This window comes from Bufo bufo, chromosome 1, assembly GCF_905171765.1.
Source record: "Bufo bufo chromosome 1, aBufBuf1.1, whole genome shotgun sequence".
Taxonomy (NCBI): domain Eukaryota; kingdom Metazoa; phylum Chordata; class Amphibia; order Anura; family Bufonidae; genus Bufo; species Bufo bufo.
Window position 1 is genome coordinate 682,072,500 of NC_053389.1, and position 20,555 is coordinate 682,093,054.

Genomic DNA, 20,555 nt, shown 5'->3' on the forward strand with positions numbered 1-20,555 from the left:
GAAGACTTAATTATCCAGTGCTGTTTAGAAGATGAAAGCAGGACTTCAAATGCTATGAGTGACTAAATAGATACACTGAATCTTTTTAGTCCATTTTATGTCCAGCTTTACTTTCTTTCAAAGATTCTTTAGCTATTTTTACAAGGTTATAGGCACTTAGGCAGTAAGTGCATACCAGGTTGATACACAAATACCAGTAAAACCATGTTTAAAGGGATTCTCTGGGAATTCATAAAATTACTGAAAATGCTTAAATATTACTTTATTATAAATGTATTCCCAAATACCTTTCATTAGTTATATTGGCTTGTTTTGTTTAGGGAGCAATGAATAGGAGAAATAAAATGGCCGCCATTCTTTTAGTACACACAGAACCTGTCCTAATCACACAGCAGGACAAGTTACTTCACCACAATGAGCCATAGTGCTGCCTCATCCTCCTCTCTACTCTACTTGTCAGGGATTATGATACAGAATACAGATGATAAGATCTTCAGCTGAATCTCTGTAGGAATGGAGTTCATGAGGAGACATGAAGTACAGAGAGGACGGACTGTGGTAATGTGGGGCTGTGGTAATGTAGCTGATTAAAATATAGCTGCTGCTCATCAGCCACATCCCCACCCTCCTCTCTGTACTTCATGTCTCCTCATGAACTCCATTCCATGGTAGCTCAGTGTTGTGAAGTAACTTGTCCTCCTGTGTGATTAGGACAGGTTTTGTGTGTACTAATAAGACGGCGGCCATTTTATTTCTCCTAATGATTGTTTGGGATCAGTGGGGAGTCTCTGAGGTCAGACCCCCAGTGATCAGCTAGTTATATCCTATGATATGCATAGGGGATAACTTGGCAAACTTGGCATGGCCCCCTTAAGGTAAACTAAACAACAACCCAGGGTAACAAGGATTTACAGAAAGCTCTGCAACAGCAAAACCAAACAAGTTTAGCATGTATTACAAGGGGCTGTACAAGTTCAAAACATCTGTCAAGGGAACCATACTAACTGCTCCCCAACTTCCAACATTGACTGGGGTCACATGTGCTGCTGCAGCCAATGACTGGCTCCAGCAGCGATGTATCTCCAAACAGAATGTCACTGCAGTCAAGTGCAGTTTGGGGGATGCCATTCATTGACATTTATATGAGCCTGCGGGGACCGATTTTCGGTGAAGACAGTGGGACACCCACACAGCCAGAACCAGCTTAGGGGAACAGGTAAGCATACTTTCCTTAACAGGTCCTAATGGGTGGAGAGTCATTTAAAAACATAATCTCTTTAAAGGGAACCTGTCACCTCCCAAAACCATCCCAAGCCGCCAGCAGTACCTGCGTGTAGCCCGCAGTGTGTTTCTGATGATGCCTTTCTTCCTGAAGGCAGATTCAGCAAAAGTACTGAAAACATTGTTTTATCCCCTGCCAGGCGCGCTTCTCCACACATGCTTGAAGTCAAGGGGGCAGCGGCCTCCATGCTTCAAGTCACGGTAACCATGCCCCCTTCCCTGCCCCTTCGCTGTGACTGACAGCGCTTATGCAGAGAGTTCGGCAAAGCCAGCCGAACTGCCAGCTGTCAGTCACAGCAAAGGGGCAGGGAAGGGGACGCAGTTATCGTGACTTGAAGCATGGAGGCCACTGCGCCCTTGACTTCACGCATGTGTGGAGAAGCGCGCCGGGTAGGGGATAAAACAACGTTTTCAGTACTTTTGCTGAATCTGCCTTCCGGAAGAAAGGCATCATCAGAAACACACTGCGGGCTACACGCAGGTACTCCTGGTGGCTTGGGATGGTTTTGGGAGGTGACAGGTTCCCTTTAAGTATAAGCTAAGCTAAGGGAAAGAAATACCAAACTCAGCCGCACCTCCAAGAATAAATATTAATTTATTGAAGACACAAAGTTTAAAACCATGGACATATAAAAAGCAGTACCCCACTGAAGGGAGAAAATAGATAAGCATGAAACAACCATCATCCAAGGATACCATGAGTAATGCAATACTGGAATAAGGAAAAATAATCCATAGAACCAAAACGGTATACTTATCAGGTGGCACAGTGGTAACACAGGGAGAGGAAAATAAGCAACCCTTCAGTGAGACAAGCAGGAAAAGAATCCTCACGCGTATCGCTAGTACCCAACTAGCTTCATCAGAGGTCCATGTAGATATAAAACAGTGTTACAAGGTCCTTATATTTACAATAATTAACCTATAAGTAAGTAGATCTGTGGTCAAACCTGTTAAGGTAATTGGAGGAGGGGAAGGCCAGATGGGGCAAATCGAGGGGCGCCACCTCAGAGCTCCCCGGTGCACGGTCTGAACACTGCGACATGTGCCGGTCAAGCCGGCGTGGTGGAACAGCGAGTGCGCCTGCACAACATGGCGCCCGGCCGGAAGCCGATGCCGTGATGCGTTCCACAGACCGGAAACGCACCCGGCACCACGTCACGTCCGGGCGACAGATCGCGCAGCTCCGTCCCGTGGAACGCAAAAGGACAAAGGGCCAAATGGAACGCAAAATGAGTAGAACGAACAAATTAGGTAATGATGCACACAATCATACCGTTTCATGTCTCGACAACGCATGTTTGTTATAAGACAATATCTGTAGGAACCAAGAGCAATAATAACAAAAATAATTCATCTAGTGAATACACAATGAGCCATAATAAACCAGTGTACAGATTCATCCATCAGTGTCTGAATAGATATAAAAAATGTTTATACAAAAAGAGAATATTATTTTTATATATAAAAAGAGAAAAACAACATATGTATATAAATATGTGATAAATAGATCATATAGTGAATACAAAATAAACCAATATTCAAGATAAAGTTGCCGAGGTACAATATTTCAAAACGTTAACGACCGTGCCCAAAGTAACGCAAAGAATATTTCATTAATATATAAAGAGATATAATAAATACATACAATATGGTTATAAATAATAATTCATAAATGTGGATGGCATATCAAAATGAACATCAACATCAGTTCATGGCTCAGACAATATTATATTGAGGTTCCCTTTAAGTGATAAACACAAAATGATTTCTGTATGAATGTTGTTTATTGGACAGGTAGGAATTACATAGCCAGTTATTAAAAAATGTGAATTACTCCCAAATTTTTCTTGTAATAATATGTGCACCTTTCTTGACCATATTACAACAACATATTACAACAATTATTAATCATCTAACTTTATTTTAAATCTATTTCAGCTATATATGGTATGTTCCTATTTCATACATCACCAAAAATTCTGGAAATGGAAATATCTGGCTAACAAAAGAAAGAGGTATGAACAAAAAGTGTACATTTTTAAGGTCAGTTTCACAATGGCGTTTATCTTTTTTAGCAGGCTGTTCTGGCAGGGGAACAGCCTGCAAAAAAAAAAAAAGTCAGTCAGCAATGCGCAGATGCACGTTGCTATGGCTGAAAACACAAAGAAAAAAATACAATGCAACAGCAAACCAAATACAAAAAAGGATTTTAATGCTAATGATATGCTTATTTAGTGAATTTGAGATTCTTGGCAAATACATTTTGTACAAAATTATTTAGGGGAACAGCCTGCCAGATCCTTACTGCACACAGCGGTTTTTGCCCAGCCTCCTCTCGGCATGTTTGCCGTGCTGCTGCCAGGTCTCCGGCCGGTCCCCATTATAGTGAATGGGGCTGGCCAGACTTCCGGCAGAATACGTGTGCAAATGGCAGTACCCCTGCTGGAACAGCCTGCCGGAATATATAAACGCCAGTGTGAAACTGACTTAAGCTACAGTGGATATAAAAAGTCTACACACCCCTGTTAAAATGTCAGGTTTCTGTGATGTAAAAAAATGAGACAAAGATAAATCATTTCAGAACTTTTTCCATCTTTAATGTGACCTATAAACTGTACAACTCAATTGAAAAACAAACTGAAATCTTTTAGGTGGAGTGAAGAAAAAAAAAAAACTAAAATAATGTGATTGCATAAGTGTGCACACCCTCTTATAACTGGGGATGTAGCTGTGTTCAGAATTAATCAATCACCTTCAAAATCATGTTAAATAGGAGTCAGCATACACCTGCCATCATTTAAAGTGCCTCTGATTAACCCCAAATAAAGTTCAGCTGCTCTAGTTGGTCTTTCCTGAAATTTTCTTAGTTGCATCCCACAGCAAAAGCCATGGTCCACGGAGAGCTTCCAAAGCATCAGAGGAATCTCATTGTTAAAAGGTACAGTATCAGTCAGGAGAAGGGTACAAAAGATTTTCCAAGGCATTAGATATACCATGGAACACAGTGAAGACAGTCATCAAGTGGAGAAAATATGGCACAACAGTGACATTACCAAGAACTGGACGTCCCTCCAAAATTGATGAAAAGACGAGAAGAAAACTGGTCTGGGAGGCTACCAAGAGGCCTACAGCAACATTAAAGGAGCTGCAGGAATATCTGGCAAGTACTGGCTGTGTGGTACATGTGACAACAATCTCCCGTATTCTTCATATGTCTGGACTGTGAGGTAGAGTGCCAAAACGAAAGCCTTTTCTTACGAAGAAAAACATCCAAGCCAGGCTAGATTTTGCAAAAACATATCTGAAGTCTCCCAAAAGCATGTGGGAAAAGGTGTTATGGTCTGATGAAACCAAGGTTGATTTTTTTTGCCCATAATTCCAAAAGATATGTTTGGTGCAAAAACAACACTGCACATCACTAAAAGAACACCATACCCACAGTGAAGCATGGTGGTGGCAGCATCATGCTTCAGGGCTATTTTTCTTCAGCTGAAACTGGGGTCTTAGTTAAGCTAGAGGGAATTATGAACAGTTCCAAATACCAGTCAATATTGGCACAAAACCTTCAGGCTTCTGCTAGAAAGCTGAACATAAAGAGGAATTTCATCTTTCAGCATGACAACGAACCAAAGCATACATCCAAATCAACCAAGAAATGGCTTCACCAGAAGAAGATTAAAGTTTTGGAATGGCCCAGTGTCACGGAACCATGAACCAGACGTACAACAAGAGATAAATGAAAATAAGAAGGCTTTATTGAAAACGGATGGTGAAACCGAGCAGAGTCTTTGCGAAGCCAGAGGTCAGGAACCAGAAGGGTAGTCAGACGAAGCCAGGATCAGGAACCAGCAGGGTAGTCAGACGAAGCCAGGATCAGGAACCAGCAGGGTAGTCAGACGAAGCCAGGATCAGGAACCAGCAGGGTAGTCAGACGAAGCCAGGATCAGGAACCAGCAGGGTAGTCAGACGAAGCCAGGATCAGGAACCAGCAGGGTAGTCAGACGAAGCCAGGATCAGGAACCAGAAGCAGCAGCAGTCTTAGAAGCATGTGAACACAAGAGGACCAAGCAAGGAACTGAAGCCACAGACCTCCTATATATATGAGCTAGGCATCCAGCTCCTCCCAGGGGAAGGAGGAGCCGCAGGGTGGAAGGCTACAAGAAACCCAGACCCCAAGATGGCCGCCAGCACATGTCAAACGAAGGAGAGCAGCAAGCAGGTAAGACCATGACAGTACCTCCCCCTCAAGGGCCCCTCCTCCGCGGAGCACAAAACGGTTTCTGAGGGAAGCGTGCGTGGAAGGCTCGGAGCAAGGCAGGAGCATGGACATCTGCGGAGGGAACCCAGGAACGCTCCTCTGGACCATAACCACGCCAATGGACCAAAAACTGCAACCGACCGCGGACCAGGCGTGAGTCCAGGATATTGCTCACCTCATATTCCTCACGATTGCCCACTTGGACCGGACGAGGCCGAGGAACCGAGGAAGTGAAACGATTACACACCAGTGGCTTCAACAGGGAGACATGAAACACGTTGGAGATCCGCATGCCAGGAGGAAGCGCAAGGGCATAGGCTACCGGGTTTACCCTGCGAAGCACTCGGAAGGGACCAACAAAGCGAGGCGCAAGCTTGGGAGTGGGCACTCGAAGGTTGAGGTTGCGGGTGGACAACCATACACGGTCTCCGACCTGGTAGGAAGGAGCAGGCGCTCGTCTGCGATCAGCCTGGAGTCTCTGGCGCTGCGCAGAGACCTCAAGGGACTTCTGGATCTGTACCCAAGAAGCACGTAGGACGGAAAGGTGATCCTCCACAGCCGGAATATCCTGGGGAGAGAATACCTCCGGTAACACGGCAGGTTGGAACCCATAATTGGCCATGAAGGGAGACGTCCCAGAGGAAGAGTTCACCGCCGTGTTCCTGGCAAACTCAGCCCAAGGCAGGAGGTCAACCCAATTGTCTTGGTGATCGGAGACATAGCAACGAAGGAATTGCTCCAAGGCCTGATTGGATCGTTCTGCGGCCCCATTGGACTGAGGGTGGTAGGCCGAGGAGAAGGAGAGATGAATCCCCAACTGGGAGCAAAAGGCGCGCCAGAACCTGGACACAAACTGACTCCCCCGATCCGACACAATCTCCTTAGGCAAACCGTGCAACCGGAAGACCTCCCTGGCAAAAATCGTGGCCAACTCTTGTGCAGAGGGTAACTTCTTGAGAGGAACACAGTGGCACATTTTGGAAAACCGATCCACAATCATGAGAATGACCGTATGGCCTCGGGATGCAGGGAGGTCCACAATGAAATCCATCCCCAGGTGTGACCATGGGCGCTCCCCGGTGGCTATGGGTTGCAGAAGACCCAACGGAAGGTGCCGAGGGGACTTACTCTGGGCACAAACGGAGCATGCCGCTACATATGCGGCGATGTCGGAACGTAGGGAAGGCCACCAGAACAGACGTGAAACAGCCCAGGACAGCTGATTCTTTCCAGGATGCCCCGCGGTCTTGGAGTTATGGTAGGTTCGCAACAACCGAGTGCGCAACTCCTCAGGCACAAAACATCTGCCGTTGGGTCTCCCAGAGGGAGCACCAGATTGAGCCGCCAAAATCTGCTCACCCAGGGGAGAGGTCAGGCTGGTGCGAATGGCGGCCAGGATCTGATTCGGAGGTATGACCGAAGTCGGAATCGACTCCTCCCTGGACAGCTCGGAGTACTGCCGTGATAAGGCATCCGCCCTGATGTTCTTGGAACCGGGTAGGTAGGAGACCACGTAATTAAAACGTGACAAGAACAGAGCCCATCTGGCCTGACGTGGTGTCAATCTCTTGGCCTCAGAAAGGTAGGTCAGATTCTTGTGGTCCGTCAGGATGAGAACCGGAACCACCGAACCCTCGAGCAAGTGCCTCCATTCTTTGAGGGCCTGCACGATGGCCAATAACTCCCTGTCACCAATCTGATAGTTGCACTCCGCGGAAGACAGTTTCCGGGAGTAAAACCCACAAGGAAGCAGAGGACCCTCTGGTGTTCTACGCTGAGACAGAAGGGCGCCTACTCCCGTCTCAGACGCGTCCACCTCGAGGACAAAGGGCAACCCAGGGTTGGGATGCGACAGAATCGGAGCCGACACAAAGGCGGACTTTAGGGCCTCAAAAGCTCGGATGGCCTCGAGCGGCCAGACCTGGGAATTACTGCCCTTCCTGGTCAGATCCGTGAGAGGCTTGGCCAGCATGGAAAAGTCCCTGATGAACTTCCGATAATAATTGGCGAAGCCCAAAAAGCGCTGCAGGGAACGAAGACCACTGGGCTGGGGCCACTGTAAGACAGCCGAAACCTTCTCAGGATCCATGGAGAACCCCTCAGCGGAAATGATGTAACCTAAGAAGGTTACCTGGGATCGGTGAAATTCGCATTTCTCAAGCTTACCGAACAGCTTGTTCTCTCGTAACCGTTGCAACACTCGTCTGACATCCAGAATGTGGGCCTCCATGGATTCAGAATATACCAAGATGTCATCCAAATAGACTACCACACACTGCTGCAACAGGTCACGGAAAACATCGTTGATGAATTCCTGAAAGACTGCGGGCGCATTGCACAACCCAAAGGGCATAACCAAGGATTCGTAATGACCGGTCCTGGTGTTAAACGCGGTCTTCCACTCATCGCCCGCCTTGATCCTTACCAGGTTATACGCCGCCCTCAGGTCGAGTTTGGTAAAGACCGTGGCCCCTTTAAGGCGATCGAACAGCTCGGAAATCAAGGGTATCGGGTAAGCGTTCTTGATCGTGATGCGATTGAGACCCCTGTAATCGATGCAAGGCCTCAACTCACCGCCCTTCTTTTTCACAAAGAAAAATCCAGCCCCTGCCGGGGACGAAGATTTGCGAATGTGTCCGCGTGAAAGCGCCTCCCTCACGTACTCCTCCATGGCCTCATTCTCCGCTACCGACAGTGGATAGACTTTGCCACGAGGAGGAACGGCACCAGATTGTAACTCTATGGCACAATCGTATGGGCGGTGCGGAGGTAGGGCAACCGCGCGCACCTTATCGAATACATCCCGGTACTCCTCGTATTCAGGAGGCAACAGAGAGTCCGAGGAAGTACACAGCAACTTGACAGACCCATGGATGCAACTAGCCCCACACTGCGGTGACCACGAGAGGATCTCGACCGATCTCCAATCGAAAGTCGGATTATGCTTCTGGAGCCAGGGGTACCCCAAGACCACCGAGTAGTGTGGAGACGAAAGAACCTGGAGGCAGACCGACTCTCTGTGAACGGCACCAATGGCTATCCCCACTGGAAGGGTCTCATGAGTCACGTGTGGCGGCAGAAGGGGTCTGCCGTCTATCGCCTCAAGAGCCAGTGGGGAACCTCGAGCCTGCAGAGGAATGGAATTGGCGGCAGCGAACACACTATCAATGAACAAACCACCAGCACCAGAGTCCACCAACGCCTGGGTCGTCACCGAGCCCCCGACCCAGGAGAGGACAACAGTGATCAGTGGTTTGTCAACACGGGAAACCGGGGACGAGGAGACTCCACCCAAGATCTGCCCCCGACAGGATCTCAGGGTACGATTGTTTCCCGGACGGTTCGGACATGCCAACCGAAAATGCCCACCGAGACCACAGTACATGCATCGGCCCTCGCGTCTCCGGAGTGCCCTCTCCCCCTCGGACAGGCGAGCAAACCCCAGCTGCATGGGTTCACCCCCAGACAAGTCATCCCCAGGAGGCGTGGGAGGAGAGGGAGGCACGGGTGGGACAGCAAACGTAGGCACCAATCTGTTAGAAGACCTCCGCAGGTTCTCCTTAAAGGAAGGTCTCTCCCTGAGTCTGGTGTCAATCAAAATCAGGAAAGAAATAAGAGACTCGAGCTCAACTGGTAGGTCCTTAGCTGCAACCTCATCCTTCAAGGCATCCGAGAGACCATGAGAGAAAGCAGCGACCAGAGCCTCATTATTCCAGCCCACCTCTGCTGCCAGGGTACGAAACTCAATGGCGTATTCAGCTACGGATCGTGAACCCTGTCTGATGGACATAAGGAGCTTCGCAGCAGAGGCAGCACGAGCCGGCACATCGAATACCTTCCGAAGAGAAGCAACAAAACCGGAAAACTCGGCAACCACCGGATTGTTGTTCTCCCATAAAGGGCTGGCCCAGGCCAAGGCCTTGTCCGAGAGCAGCGAGATCAAGAAGCCCACCTTTGATCTCTCAGTAGGAAAGGCATGTGGCAGCAACTCGAAATAAATGCCCACCTGGTTAAGGAAACCTCGGCACTGAGTTGGCTCTCCCCCAAAGCGCTGTGGAAGAGGGGCAGAACCGGTCATACCCCGACACACCGCAGGCGCAACATCAGGTGTCGGGGTAGACTCTGGCGCAACAACCGGAGCGGCAGTAGGAGCGAGCCCAGGAGCGACAACCGACCCATCGGCAACGGGAGCGAAATGAGCCGTGCGTTCAAGCAGGGTTTGCAACGCCTCAGCAAACCGACCCAACAGGTGATCCTGCTGATCAAGTCTGGCAACCAGCGTGGGTAGCGAGGATGGCCCTGTACCGTCAGAATTCATGGCTTGGTCCTAATGTCACGGAACCATGAACCAGACGTACAACAAGAGATAAATGAAAATAAGAAGGCTTTATTGAAAACGGATGGTGAAACCGAGCAGAGTCTTTGCGAAGCCAGAGGTCAGGAACCAGAAGGGTAGTCAGACGAAGCCAGGATCAGGAACCAGCAGGGTAGTCAGACGAAGCCAGGATCAGGAACCAGCAGGGTAGTCAGACGAAGCCAGGATCAGGAACCAGCAGGGTAGTCAGACGAAGCCAGGATCAGGAACCAGCAGGGTAGTCAGACGAAGCCAGGATCAGGAACCAGCAGGGTAGTCAGACGAAGCCAGGATCAGGAACCAGAAGCAGCAGCAGTCTTAGAAGCATGTGAACACAAGAGGACCAAGCAAGGAACTGAAGCCACAGACCTCCTATATATATGAGCTAGGCATCCAGCTCCTCCCAGGGGAAGGAGGAGCCGCAGGGTGGAAGGCTACAAGAAACCCAGACCCCAAGATGGCCGCCAGCACATGTCAAACGAAGGAGAGCAGCAAGCAGGTAAGACCATGACACCCAGCCAGAGCCCAGACCTGAATCCGATTGAAAATCTGTGGGGTGATCTGAAGAGGGCTGTGCACCGGAGATGCCCTCACAATCTGACAGATTTGGAGTGTTTTTGCAAAGAAGAGTGGGAAAATCTTGCCAAGTCAGAATGTGCCATGCTGATAGACTCATACCCAAAAAGACTGAGTGCTGTAATAAAATCAAAAGGTGCTTCAACAAAGTATTAGTTTAAGGGTGTGCACACTTATGCAACCATATTATTTTATTTGTATATTTTTTCTTCCCTCCACCTAAAAGATTTCAGTTTGTTTTTCAATTGAGTTGTACAGTTTATAGGTCACATTAAAGGTGGAAAAAGTTCTGAAATGATTTATCTTTGTCTCATTTTTTTACATCACAGACACCTGACATTTTAACAGGGGTGTGTAGACTTTTTATATCCACTGTATATGTTACACTTGAATTAAGCATAATACTTATTTAGGAAACAGAAGAGATTTATTCCAGGGCGGACTTGAACCATAAAGTTGCCCTAAACTAAAAAGAAACCTAAAAGTGGCCATAATCTTGTAGGTCGGGCCAAACTGGCAGAAGGCAATGCCAACATTAGTAGGCAGAACAGCAATTCTATAGTATAGCACAAAATACTGCATTCAACTCTATCACCGTCCTGAGGATGGAAATACAGTTGAAGTTTAATACTGAGAGCACTGGATCGCTATGCACCTGATTGGCAGCTGTTAGGAGGCCTTGTGCAGTCAAGTGGGCATTGGCCCACCAGGAAATTTCCCTGTAGGATCTATGGCAAGTCAGTCCCCGAAGATGATCCTAAATAAAATTCTTATTTTCTGTAGTCAGCTGTGTATCTAAAGGCATATGTAGAAAAACTCTTCTCACATATTTATGGACTAGTATGGATATTGCATGTAAAGCCAGTGGAGATTTGCAAGTTGTGCATACTATGTGGACTTCTAACTATAAATGCTTGGCTGACAAAACATGGGACCCATGCAGTATTATGGCTGCATATTTAGTGCCAGTAAGCTTTCGGAAATGCTTTGCTGATCTTACAGGACATAAAGAGATCTAACCTAACCACTAACTATATACAAGCTGCACGAAGCATGATACACACATGTACATGTCTCACAACTGTACCATGAAATAGGTCTGAAAAGTAGTGAGGATTATGCAAACGAATAAAAAGATGGATTCTTCTGGGGGGAATTGTGGCCATTCTTGGATTTAAAATCTTTCATCAAAAGGACTTGGGCAGTATGTTGCACGATGGTTTTGTCAATTGCTTCTTGCATTTCAGAGACAAATAATTCACTTCAGTTAACTGGAGACAACTGGTTGCTCGCAAACATTGATGTGACTGGATACTACAGGGTTAACTATGATGATGGAAACTGGAACAAATTGATTCAGCAGCTGGACACTGACCTTACGGTGAGTATTGGATGTGCAGGGGGGTGACACACATAAGATAATTCATTATGGCTAAAGGGTAAATAGCAAACCAGCACTGTTAGGCCTCATGCACACAGTTGTTCACCTGAACGGGTCCACAATCCGGAGCTGCGGTGCAGAACGGAGGCACGGAAACCCACAGAAGCACTATGGAGTGCTTCCATGGTGTTTCTGTTCGTGCCACCGCACTTGTTATATTTTTTTGCAGTGCAGACGAATCACGGATCCATTCAAGTTGAATAGGACTGGATGCGTTGCGGCAGCTGCGAGGAAGTTGTCCGTGTATTGGGGACCGCAAATTGCAGTCTCCAATGCACGCAACGCCCGAACAACGGCCGTGTGCAAGCGGCCTTAGGCTTTGTTCACAACTCTGTTTTGTAAATCTGGTTGGTTGTCTATTCTGGCAGAAGAACAGAGTACCTGAGTTTTGGTGAATGGGGATTTGGCAGTGCTCAGCGGTGTCTGGCTATGCAAGATATGGTAGCTTTGATAGTCTGTTCCTCTGCCAGATCAGACTACTAGATTTACAAAACAAAGATGTGAACATAGACTTAGCCAGATTTAGGGTGGGGAAATTGATGATAAAATTTTTTGTATTGGTGCATAAGAATCAAGAGGCAGGCACATCAGAGGCAGACACATATGTGGAGATACATATTGGCCTACATTGCCAATTTCAAGCATTAGTTTGGATTTCATCTTTAGTTTGTAGTTTTAGCAGTTTTTATTGCGTTTGCTTGGAGAGGTTTCCATAATTACAGCAAAAACCTAGATGCTCTGCATCGGTTCATTAAAACAGAGGGGAAAAAACTAACAAAATAAAACACTAAATAAAGAAAAAATTCACAAATTACAGCCATATTCTTCTAACTGTAAATACACACTTGAGGTGCCCATACACCCTGGCATCATATGTCGGTGAAGGTCTGGGAGCTCTCCATACACAGTACATTGGTGACCAGCGCCTCTGAAAATGACGAGTTTTGCTCACAATAGCTTAACGTGTATGAAGACCTTTAATTTGAACAACCAATTAAAGGGGTTCTCCGGGAATTAAGAAAATGAAAATACTTAAATATTACATTATTATAAATATATTCCCAAATACCTTACATTATTTATAATGGCTCGTTTTGTCTGGGGAGCAATCATTAGGAGAAACAAAATGGCAGCTGTCCTATTAGTACACACAAAACCTGTCCTAATCACACAGCAGGACAAGTTACTTCACCACACTGAGATAAAGAGCTGCCTCATCCTCTCTACTTGTCAGAGATTATGATCCCGAATACAGATGATAAGATTTTTAGCTGAATCTCTGTAGGAACGGAGTTCATGAGCAGATGTGGATAATAAGCAGCAGCACTTGTGTGCAGTCTCCATTACCCAAGTCTGTCCTCTCTGTACTTCATGTGTCCTGATAAACTTCATTCCAACAAATATTCAGTTAAATATCTGTCACGGTCCCTCAGGTGACTGATGTCAGGAGATCAAGGAGACTGGCTGAGCGTGGAGGAATCTAACAGCCTCCTTGATTTCTCTAGATTCAGTGTTGACAGGGTTAATGACCACTTCCCTTGTCTCAGCTGATGCTCAGTGGTCATCACTTCTACCCTTTATAGTCTGACCCTACCCTTTTGACTAAGCGGTAGATTGCTTCATTTGGTTTTGGAAAGAGCTGGAGTGTGGTTCTCCCTGAGTTCCTGCTCATCCTTCTACAACATAAGCTAAGTTTCTCGCTTGTTTGTATTTTGTCTTTCCCCTTGGTTGTAGTTACTAGGCCTCAGGGAGATGCTTGTTCCTTCATCTTCATCTCAGCCCTGCCAATATCTTTAGGGCTCCAGGGCTTCCAGGTTCCTGTGTATGGATATTTCTACCTTCAAGGGGTGCCCATACGGTTAGGAGTCAGGGCCTAGGAGTAGGGTTCTTTAGGTGGTTACCCTTTCCCTTCCCTAGCATTGAGGCCTAGTGGCTTTTCCCTTCCCCCCTGGTGGTCGGTGTGGTGTTTACTCCTTTACCTCATCCGTGACAATGTCATATTGAACTGTAGTCAGGATCATAATCCCTGACCAGTAGAGCAGAGAGTAGAATGAGGCAGCTCTTTTACTCAGTGTTGTGAAGTAACTTGTCCTGCTGTGTGATTAAGACAGGCTTTGTGTGTACTAACAGGACGGCGGCCATTTTGTTTCTCCTAATCATTGCTCCCTAGACAAAACGAGCCATTATAAGGTCTCATTCACACGACCGTGTGAAGCCAGTGCCCGTGCTGTGGACCGAAAATTGCGGTCCACAATGCATGGGCACTGACCGTGACCCAGCCACATGGGGATCGTGGACCTATTCACTTGAATGGGTCCGCGATCCCTCCATTCCGCAAAAAGAAAGAGCATGTTCTATCTTTTTGCGGTGCAGAGACATGGAATGGAACCCCAGAAAGCACTCCGTAGTGTTTCCGTAGTGTTCTCTTCCGTGCTTCCGTTCCGCACTGTTCCGCATCTCCGGATTTGCGGACCCATTGAAGTGAATGGGTCCGCATCCATGCGGAATGCACATGGAACGGTGCCCATGTATTGCAGATCCACAAATGCGGTCTGCAATACGGCAACAGGCAGCACACGTTTGTGTGAACGAGCCCTAACTATTGAAAGTTATTTGGGAATATATTTATAATAAAGTAATATTTACATATTTTCATTTTCTTAATTCCCAGAGAACCCCTATAATGACAGATAAATCTGATATGATTCTTTTGGAAGATCCTTGCCCACTGGTATTGGCACCTGGTATTAGGGTTAGCATTAGGGTTAGGGTTAGTATAACATTGCCGAAATTAGTCACTAGGGTCTGCACAGTGTACTGTGCACAAAATATTGCGCTGCATAAGTGCTTATGTAGACGAATGTAAGGGCTCTGTGCCCATATTGCAAACCATAAACGTTGTTACACAATATACGGGCATCAGCCGTGTGCATTTCGTGTTGTGGATGCGGACCCATTCAAGTCAATATACGGCAAGATACGGCAAAAGATAGGACGTGTCCTATCTTTTACGACACGGAGGCATGGATCGGAAGCACTATGAAGCGCTTCTGTGGGCTTTCGGGTCAAAAGATAAGTCATGTCCTATTCACGTCAATGGGTCTGCATCTGCAGCACGGAGTGCACACAGCCAATGCCCATGCATTGTGGACTGCTATTTGCAGACCGCACTGGCATGGAGCCCTTATATTCGTCTGCATGAGCTCTAACTGGCACATGGTATCACACCTTGCAGTATGGTTCGTATCAGTTATGACTTAGTGTCATTTGGGAAACAGACACGGCTTATAATATATTGCTGATTGTTTACAATTATAGAAACAAGAAATGTCACATAATTCTTGTATTTTTCTCCTTTTTTTTTTTTTTTTACAGCACATTCCTGTTATTAACCGAGCTCAGATCATTGATGATGCATTTAATTTAGCCAGGTGAGCATAAATGTTTTATGACATTGGCCATTAGTGCACTCATATGCCATATTTAAATTTATGTTATTGGTAACATTTTAGAATTCCTAAACACAGAAATAGATTTTTTAAAGGGGTTGTTAAGATGAGACATCCCCTTTAGTGAATCTTTTCTATGTACCCCTCTCACAGCAGAGAATTTCTGGCAAACAGCAGCACTTGCTCTGGTGGATCTGGACCATCCATTTACGGTATTACACATTTACCTGCATGTAATACTAATTATCCCCAGACTTTGTTCAATCCCTGACCTGCTAAATTCCTTCTCAGACATCTGTCCCTTTTCCTTTCCTGTCTTGCAGCTGTTTCCACTACTCTGACTTTGTTCTCTCCTTAATCTTTCCCATTTGTTTCAGCTGCAGTGCCCCTACCCTAAAGAAAACCTGTCACAATTCCTGACGTGTATGTTTTACAAAATACTTGTATTCCACATTAAAAGGCCATTCTGGAACATCTATTTTCTTATTACTCTATTGTTAATGAATGAATTGCCAACTGAGTGTTACCAAATGGGGGTTATGTCTCTGCACAGTCTAGCACTGTCCAATTAGTGCTGTCAGTGTCAGACTGTGCAGGGGCACACCTCTAACTGGTAACACCCAGTTGGTAAACTTTAAAAACAGTGGAGGGGAACAACATAGAGTCATAGGAATTTATGATCCTGGATTGTTATGGCATGCGGAATGGAAGTAGTTATTAAAACAGACATGTCATATGATACCAGATACAGAGTTAAGTATGTAGTCCCTTACTCAGTTAGCAGCTATTGCCAAGAAAAAAATCAATAATTGGAAATCAATTTGGGAACATTTATATTACAGTATGTTTATTTAGCCCTATAACACAAAGAATGTAGTGATTTCTTACAAGTGAGTCTCATTAAGTCTATTTTGGGGTAACTGTAACTATGAAGGGGTTTACTGAGATTTTGATATTGATGGACTATCCTCAGTCAATGTGAGATCAGCCAGGGTCTGACCCCCAGCAGATCAGCTGTTTGAAGAGGCTGCGGTGCTCTGGTGAGTTATGCAGCCTCTTCCTGGGACAATGACGTCACATGCATTGATCGCATGGCCCAGGCACAGCTCACTCCCGTTCAAGTGAATGTGGCTGAGCTGCAATACCAAGCACAGCTGCTATGGATGGTGCTGTGCTTGGTACGCTGCGAGGAGACCACCGCACTCAGCAGTGTCAGACCCCCGTTCTGATATTGATATAGTGATCAGTATCAAGATCTCAGAAAAAAAAAAAATAATGTTTCAATAGTCAAAGACTATAATTTCCTGTTTCTGGTCTTTAATTTAAAATATTACTTTTATTCTTTATTTTAAACAATACACCATGAAAAACATAAAGTGAAGATTTAAAAAAGCATATGGAGGGCTACTGTATTGGGGGCTGAGAATGTATGTGCCTCTACGTCATTGGTAGATCAGAAGGATATTAATGCATATCCGTCTGAAGGTGGTCTGTGGTCTGTATCATTGTAATTGCTTATGTCTGTAATGTCGGTCAACACCAGCCACTCTATCAATAGACTACACTCTATTAGCTAATTACCCTTCGGGGAGTGCTCTTTACATTTGTATCTGACACCTTTCTAGGAGTCCCCCGGTGATTATGCTACTGGCACCTCAATTAGTATCTATGCTGCCCCTTTCATATGATTATGTATGCTCGGCGTCTGCAGCTCGCCGTGCTCATGTCTGATTGTTTGCCCTACCATATTTTTAAAAAAGTGCATTTAAGATGCAGCTCCCTCTGTACCCGGACACGCTATATCTCTTCTATATGCCATGTTGAACTCTGGGGAGATTGAGGGCTCTTCCACGGGCTCCCACAGAGCTAAACCTAAATTTATGTCTGATTGGGAATCGGAACTGGGCTCCACCTTCTCGGTAGACGATCTCTTATCTACCGATCTCTTATCTTTACGCATAAATTAACAGTGTCCTGTAATTTACAGGAGCTCAACTATAAAATTCTCACCAGATGGTATACGACCCCAGTCCGATTACACCAATTCTACCCCTCGGTATCAGATATCTGCTGGAGGTGTCTCGCAGCTACGGGCACGATGACACATATTTGGTAGGATTGCCCAGGAGTGGCTCCTCTGTGGCGAGATGTTTTTGCTCTATACAACCACCTATTCAAAACTGCTATTATACCTAATCCTTCTTTAGCTCTCCTATCCATATTCCCAGGGCGAATCTCTCAGATTAAGAAAGGGGCTTTACGACTATTCATTTTAGCAATGAGACAGATAATTCCCCGCCAATGGCGGTCGACCAAGAGTCTTTTAAGAGTAACCTGGTCTAATGCTATGGATGCCTTAGTTCATATGGAAGAGTTAAGTGCCTCTGGGGAAGACGCTACCTTGGCATTCTGGAGGACCTGGGATCCATGGAACCAATTCCGCACTTCCACCTCTTTTTCAAGGTGGTTGACAACTGGCACCATACCCGTTAGTAGTTCTTAAAATGCTAACTATGATATACTAAATGCATTCCTTTATCCTTTTCCCCCACTACCTCATGTACATTTTGTGTCCTTGTCTGTCTTGTCTTGTCCTTTCCCTCTGTTAATGTGAATGTTTGGCCAATTAATTAGAATTGTACGCCTTATCTATACCAACCTGACTGACTCCGTCAGTCTATTTTATGTTATGTCATACATGATTTGGCTTACTATACATTTTGCTACCTCTAAGGCCTATATGTGGCCAATTATTGGTCTTTACTTATACTTATGTACTTGACATGCTTGTTATATCATATACTTTTATGCCTTAATAAAACAAAGATTGAACCGTAAAGATGCAGCTCCCCAGACATGTTTCACCGCTATATGCGGCGTCTTCAGGGGAAATGGAGCTACTATCAACGATCGTTGATAGTAGCTCCATTTCCCCTGAAGACGCCGCATATAGCGGTGAAACATGTCGGGGGAGCTGCATCTTTAATGCACTTTTTAAAAAATATGGTAGGGCAAACAATCTGACATGAGCACGGCGAGCTGCAGACGCCGAGCATACATAATTATATGATAGGGGCAGCATAGATACTAATTGAGGTGCCAGTAGCATAATCACCGGGGGACTCCTAGAAAGGTGTGAGATACAAATGTAAAGAGCACTCCCCGAAGGGTAATTAGCTAATAGAGTGTAGTCTAGGTGATAGAGTGGCTAGTGTTGAACGACATTACAGACATAAGCAGCTACAATGATACAGACCACAGACTACCTTCAGATGGATATGCATTAATATCCTTCTGATCTACCAATGACGTAGAGGCACATACATTCTCAGCCCCCAATACAGTAGCCCTCCATATGCTTTTTTAAATCTTCACTTTATGTTTTTCGTGGTGTATTGTTTAAAATAAAGAATAAAAGTTATATTTTAAATGAAAGACCAGAAACAGGAAATTATAGTCTTTGACTATTGAAACATTTGTATTGACCTCCTGGGCCCAGGGGTCATTTGAGATATTAAAGATCTCAGAAAACCCCTTTAAATCATACTTAGCATTATAATTTCCTGGGTGGTAAAGTGTACTTATTGTCATATATTTTATACATTAGTAATCTATGAGAATACATTAAATGTTGTAATAGATCTTATTACGAAAAGGTGGCATTTTCCTTCTCTTTCATCGGCATATAGTTTCTTTTCTCAGCCTGCAGGCTCTCTGTAAATTCTCCAAAAACAACTTTTTCACCAAAAATCTGTATGTGCACAAAATAATAAATGCTAAACAGAGAGGAGAGAGGTGGATAGGAATCTAGCAGTATCTCACCCCCAGTGTCTGTGTGAGATCCATGTGTGATAGAGGAGGGAGAGGGAAGGATCATGTTATAGTCACCCTGTGATGCTGTGACAGGGTAGGGGAAGCTCAGAGTACACATCATGGCTGTCAAAGGGCATCATGAGGAGCCTACCCACTCAGCATAAAACACGGAGGGAGAAATGTACATTTACAAAAACCAGAACAGAAAAGACCCAAAATATACAGGTTACATACAAGATTTCTGACTGCACTGCATCGAATATACATCTACAACAGTGCAAGTAGGGATTTTGATTTAGTTTTCATTGGCTTTCAGAGCTCAGATAATAAGTACTACAAGAGCGCTTGAAACAACTAAATTTCTGTCCAAGGATGTGGAGTACATGCCATGGCAGGCAGCGGTCAGCAGTCTCAGTTACTTTACACAGATGTTCGATCGATCAGATGTGTACGGACCAATGAAGGTAAATCAGCAGAATCTTTTATCTTTCTTGTTAATACAGTGAAATGTAATCCATGTTCAATTCATTACAGAACCAAAATCAATTTTAGTCCAAGATCACACTGAACAGTTACAGTGTGTAATATTTGATAGGCTTCTCTGAGCCAAAATCAACAGGGCAGTCCCCTCCCAGTGGCCTGTATTCAGCTAGCACAGTCCTGCTGTCCTTGGAATCTAGTCCTACCAAGTCTCAGAAGGTCCTTAGTGCCGGATACCAATCTGGACTTTGAAAACTACAGTAAGAGCCGATGGGTTCCTGGAAGGGGACTGAGCAAAATCCCCACACAAAAGAAAAATCCCCAAATGTATCACCAAACAAAATGGCTTCTTCAAGGGTATCATGGATATGTTAGTGCGGCCCTTAAATACTTTGATAATGTGTTATACCTGTGGTGCTATAATTCATGCAAAAATACCTGTCGGAGGCATCAAAGTTGGCTAATCTGAATCAGCACTGGAGCTCAGCATTTCCCTACAATTACTGCGTGCATGCTATACTGTTACGCATGAGCAGTACAAGTGCTGGCGAAGAGTTACAGATGGCAAAGAAAGTTTATACTGCAATGTAAATGGGGTAAAAATGAAACCCAAAAAACAAACCGCCCAAAATTGTAAAATTATTGTCTTTTTTTTAATTCCAAAAAATGAAAAATGAAAATCACTGCATTACTGAGGGGGTTAAACTACAGTTTAATATTGTTAATTGCACCATACAATGATATTATATTGTATCAAGGCCATTGTTAATTATGCAAACTTTCTCCAACAGACTTACCTGAAGCAACAGGTTACTCCACTATTTACTCATTTTAGAAACCTAACAAATAACTGGACTGACAGACCTGCCACTTTAACAGAACAGTAAGTACAATCGCTAT

The 20,555-nt window shown here is 45.2% G+C and overlaps 1 protein-coding gene across 1 annotated transcript in view; it reads left to right on the forward strand.

Moving 5' to 3' along the window:
* The window catches only part of LOC120985919 (aminopeptidase N-like), a 126,608-nt gene that overhangs the window by 77,449 nt on the left and 28,604 nt on the right, over window positions 1-20,555 (forward strand). The window contains exons 11-15 of the mRNA XM_040414140.1: window positions 3,223-3,299; window positions 11,720-11,853; window positions 15,289-15,344; window positions 19,492-19,639; window positions 20,447-20,538. Coding sequence (XP_040270074.1) covers window positions 3,223-3,299; window positions 11,720-11,853; window positions 15,289-15,344; window positions 19,492-19,639; window positions 20,447-20,538 — 507 coding nt within the window. The remainder of the gene's footprint in view (window positions 1-3,222; window positions 3,300-11,719; window positions 11,854-15,288; window positions 15,345-19,491; window positions 19,640-20,446; window positions 20,539-20,555) is intronic.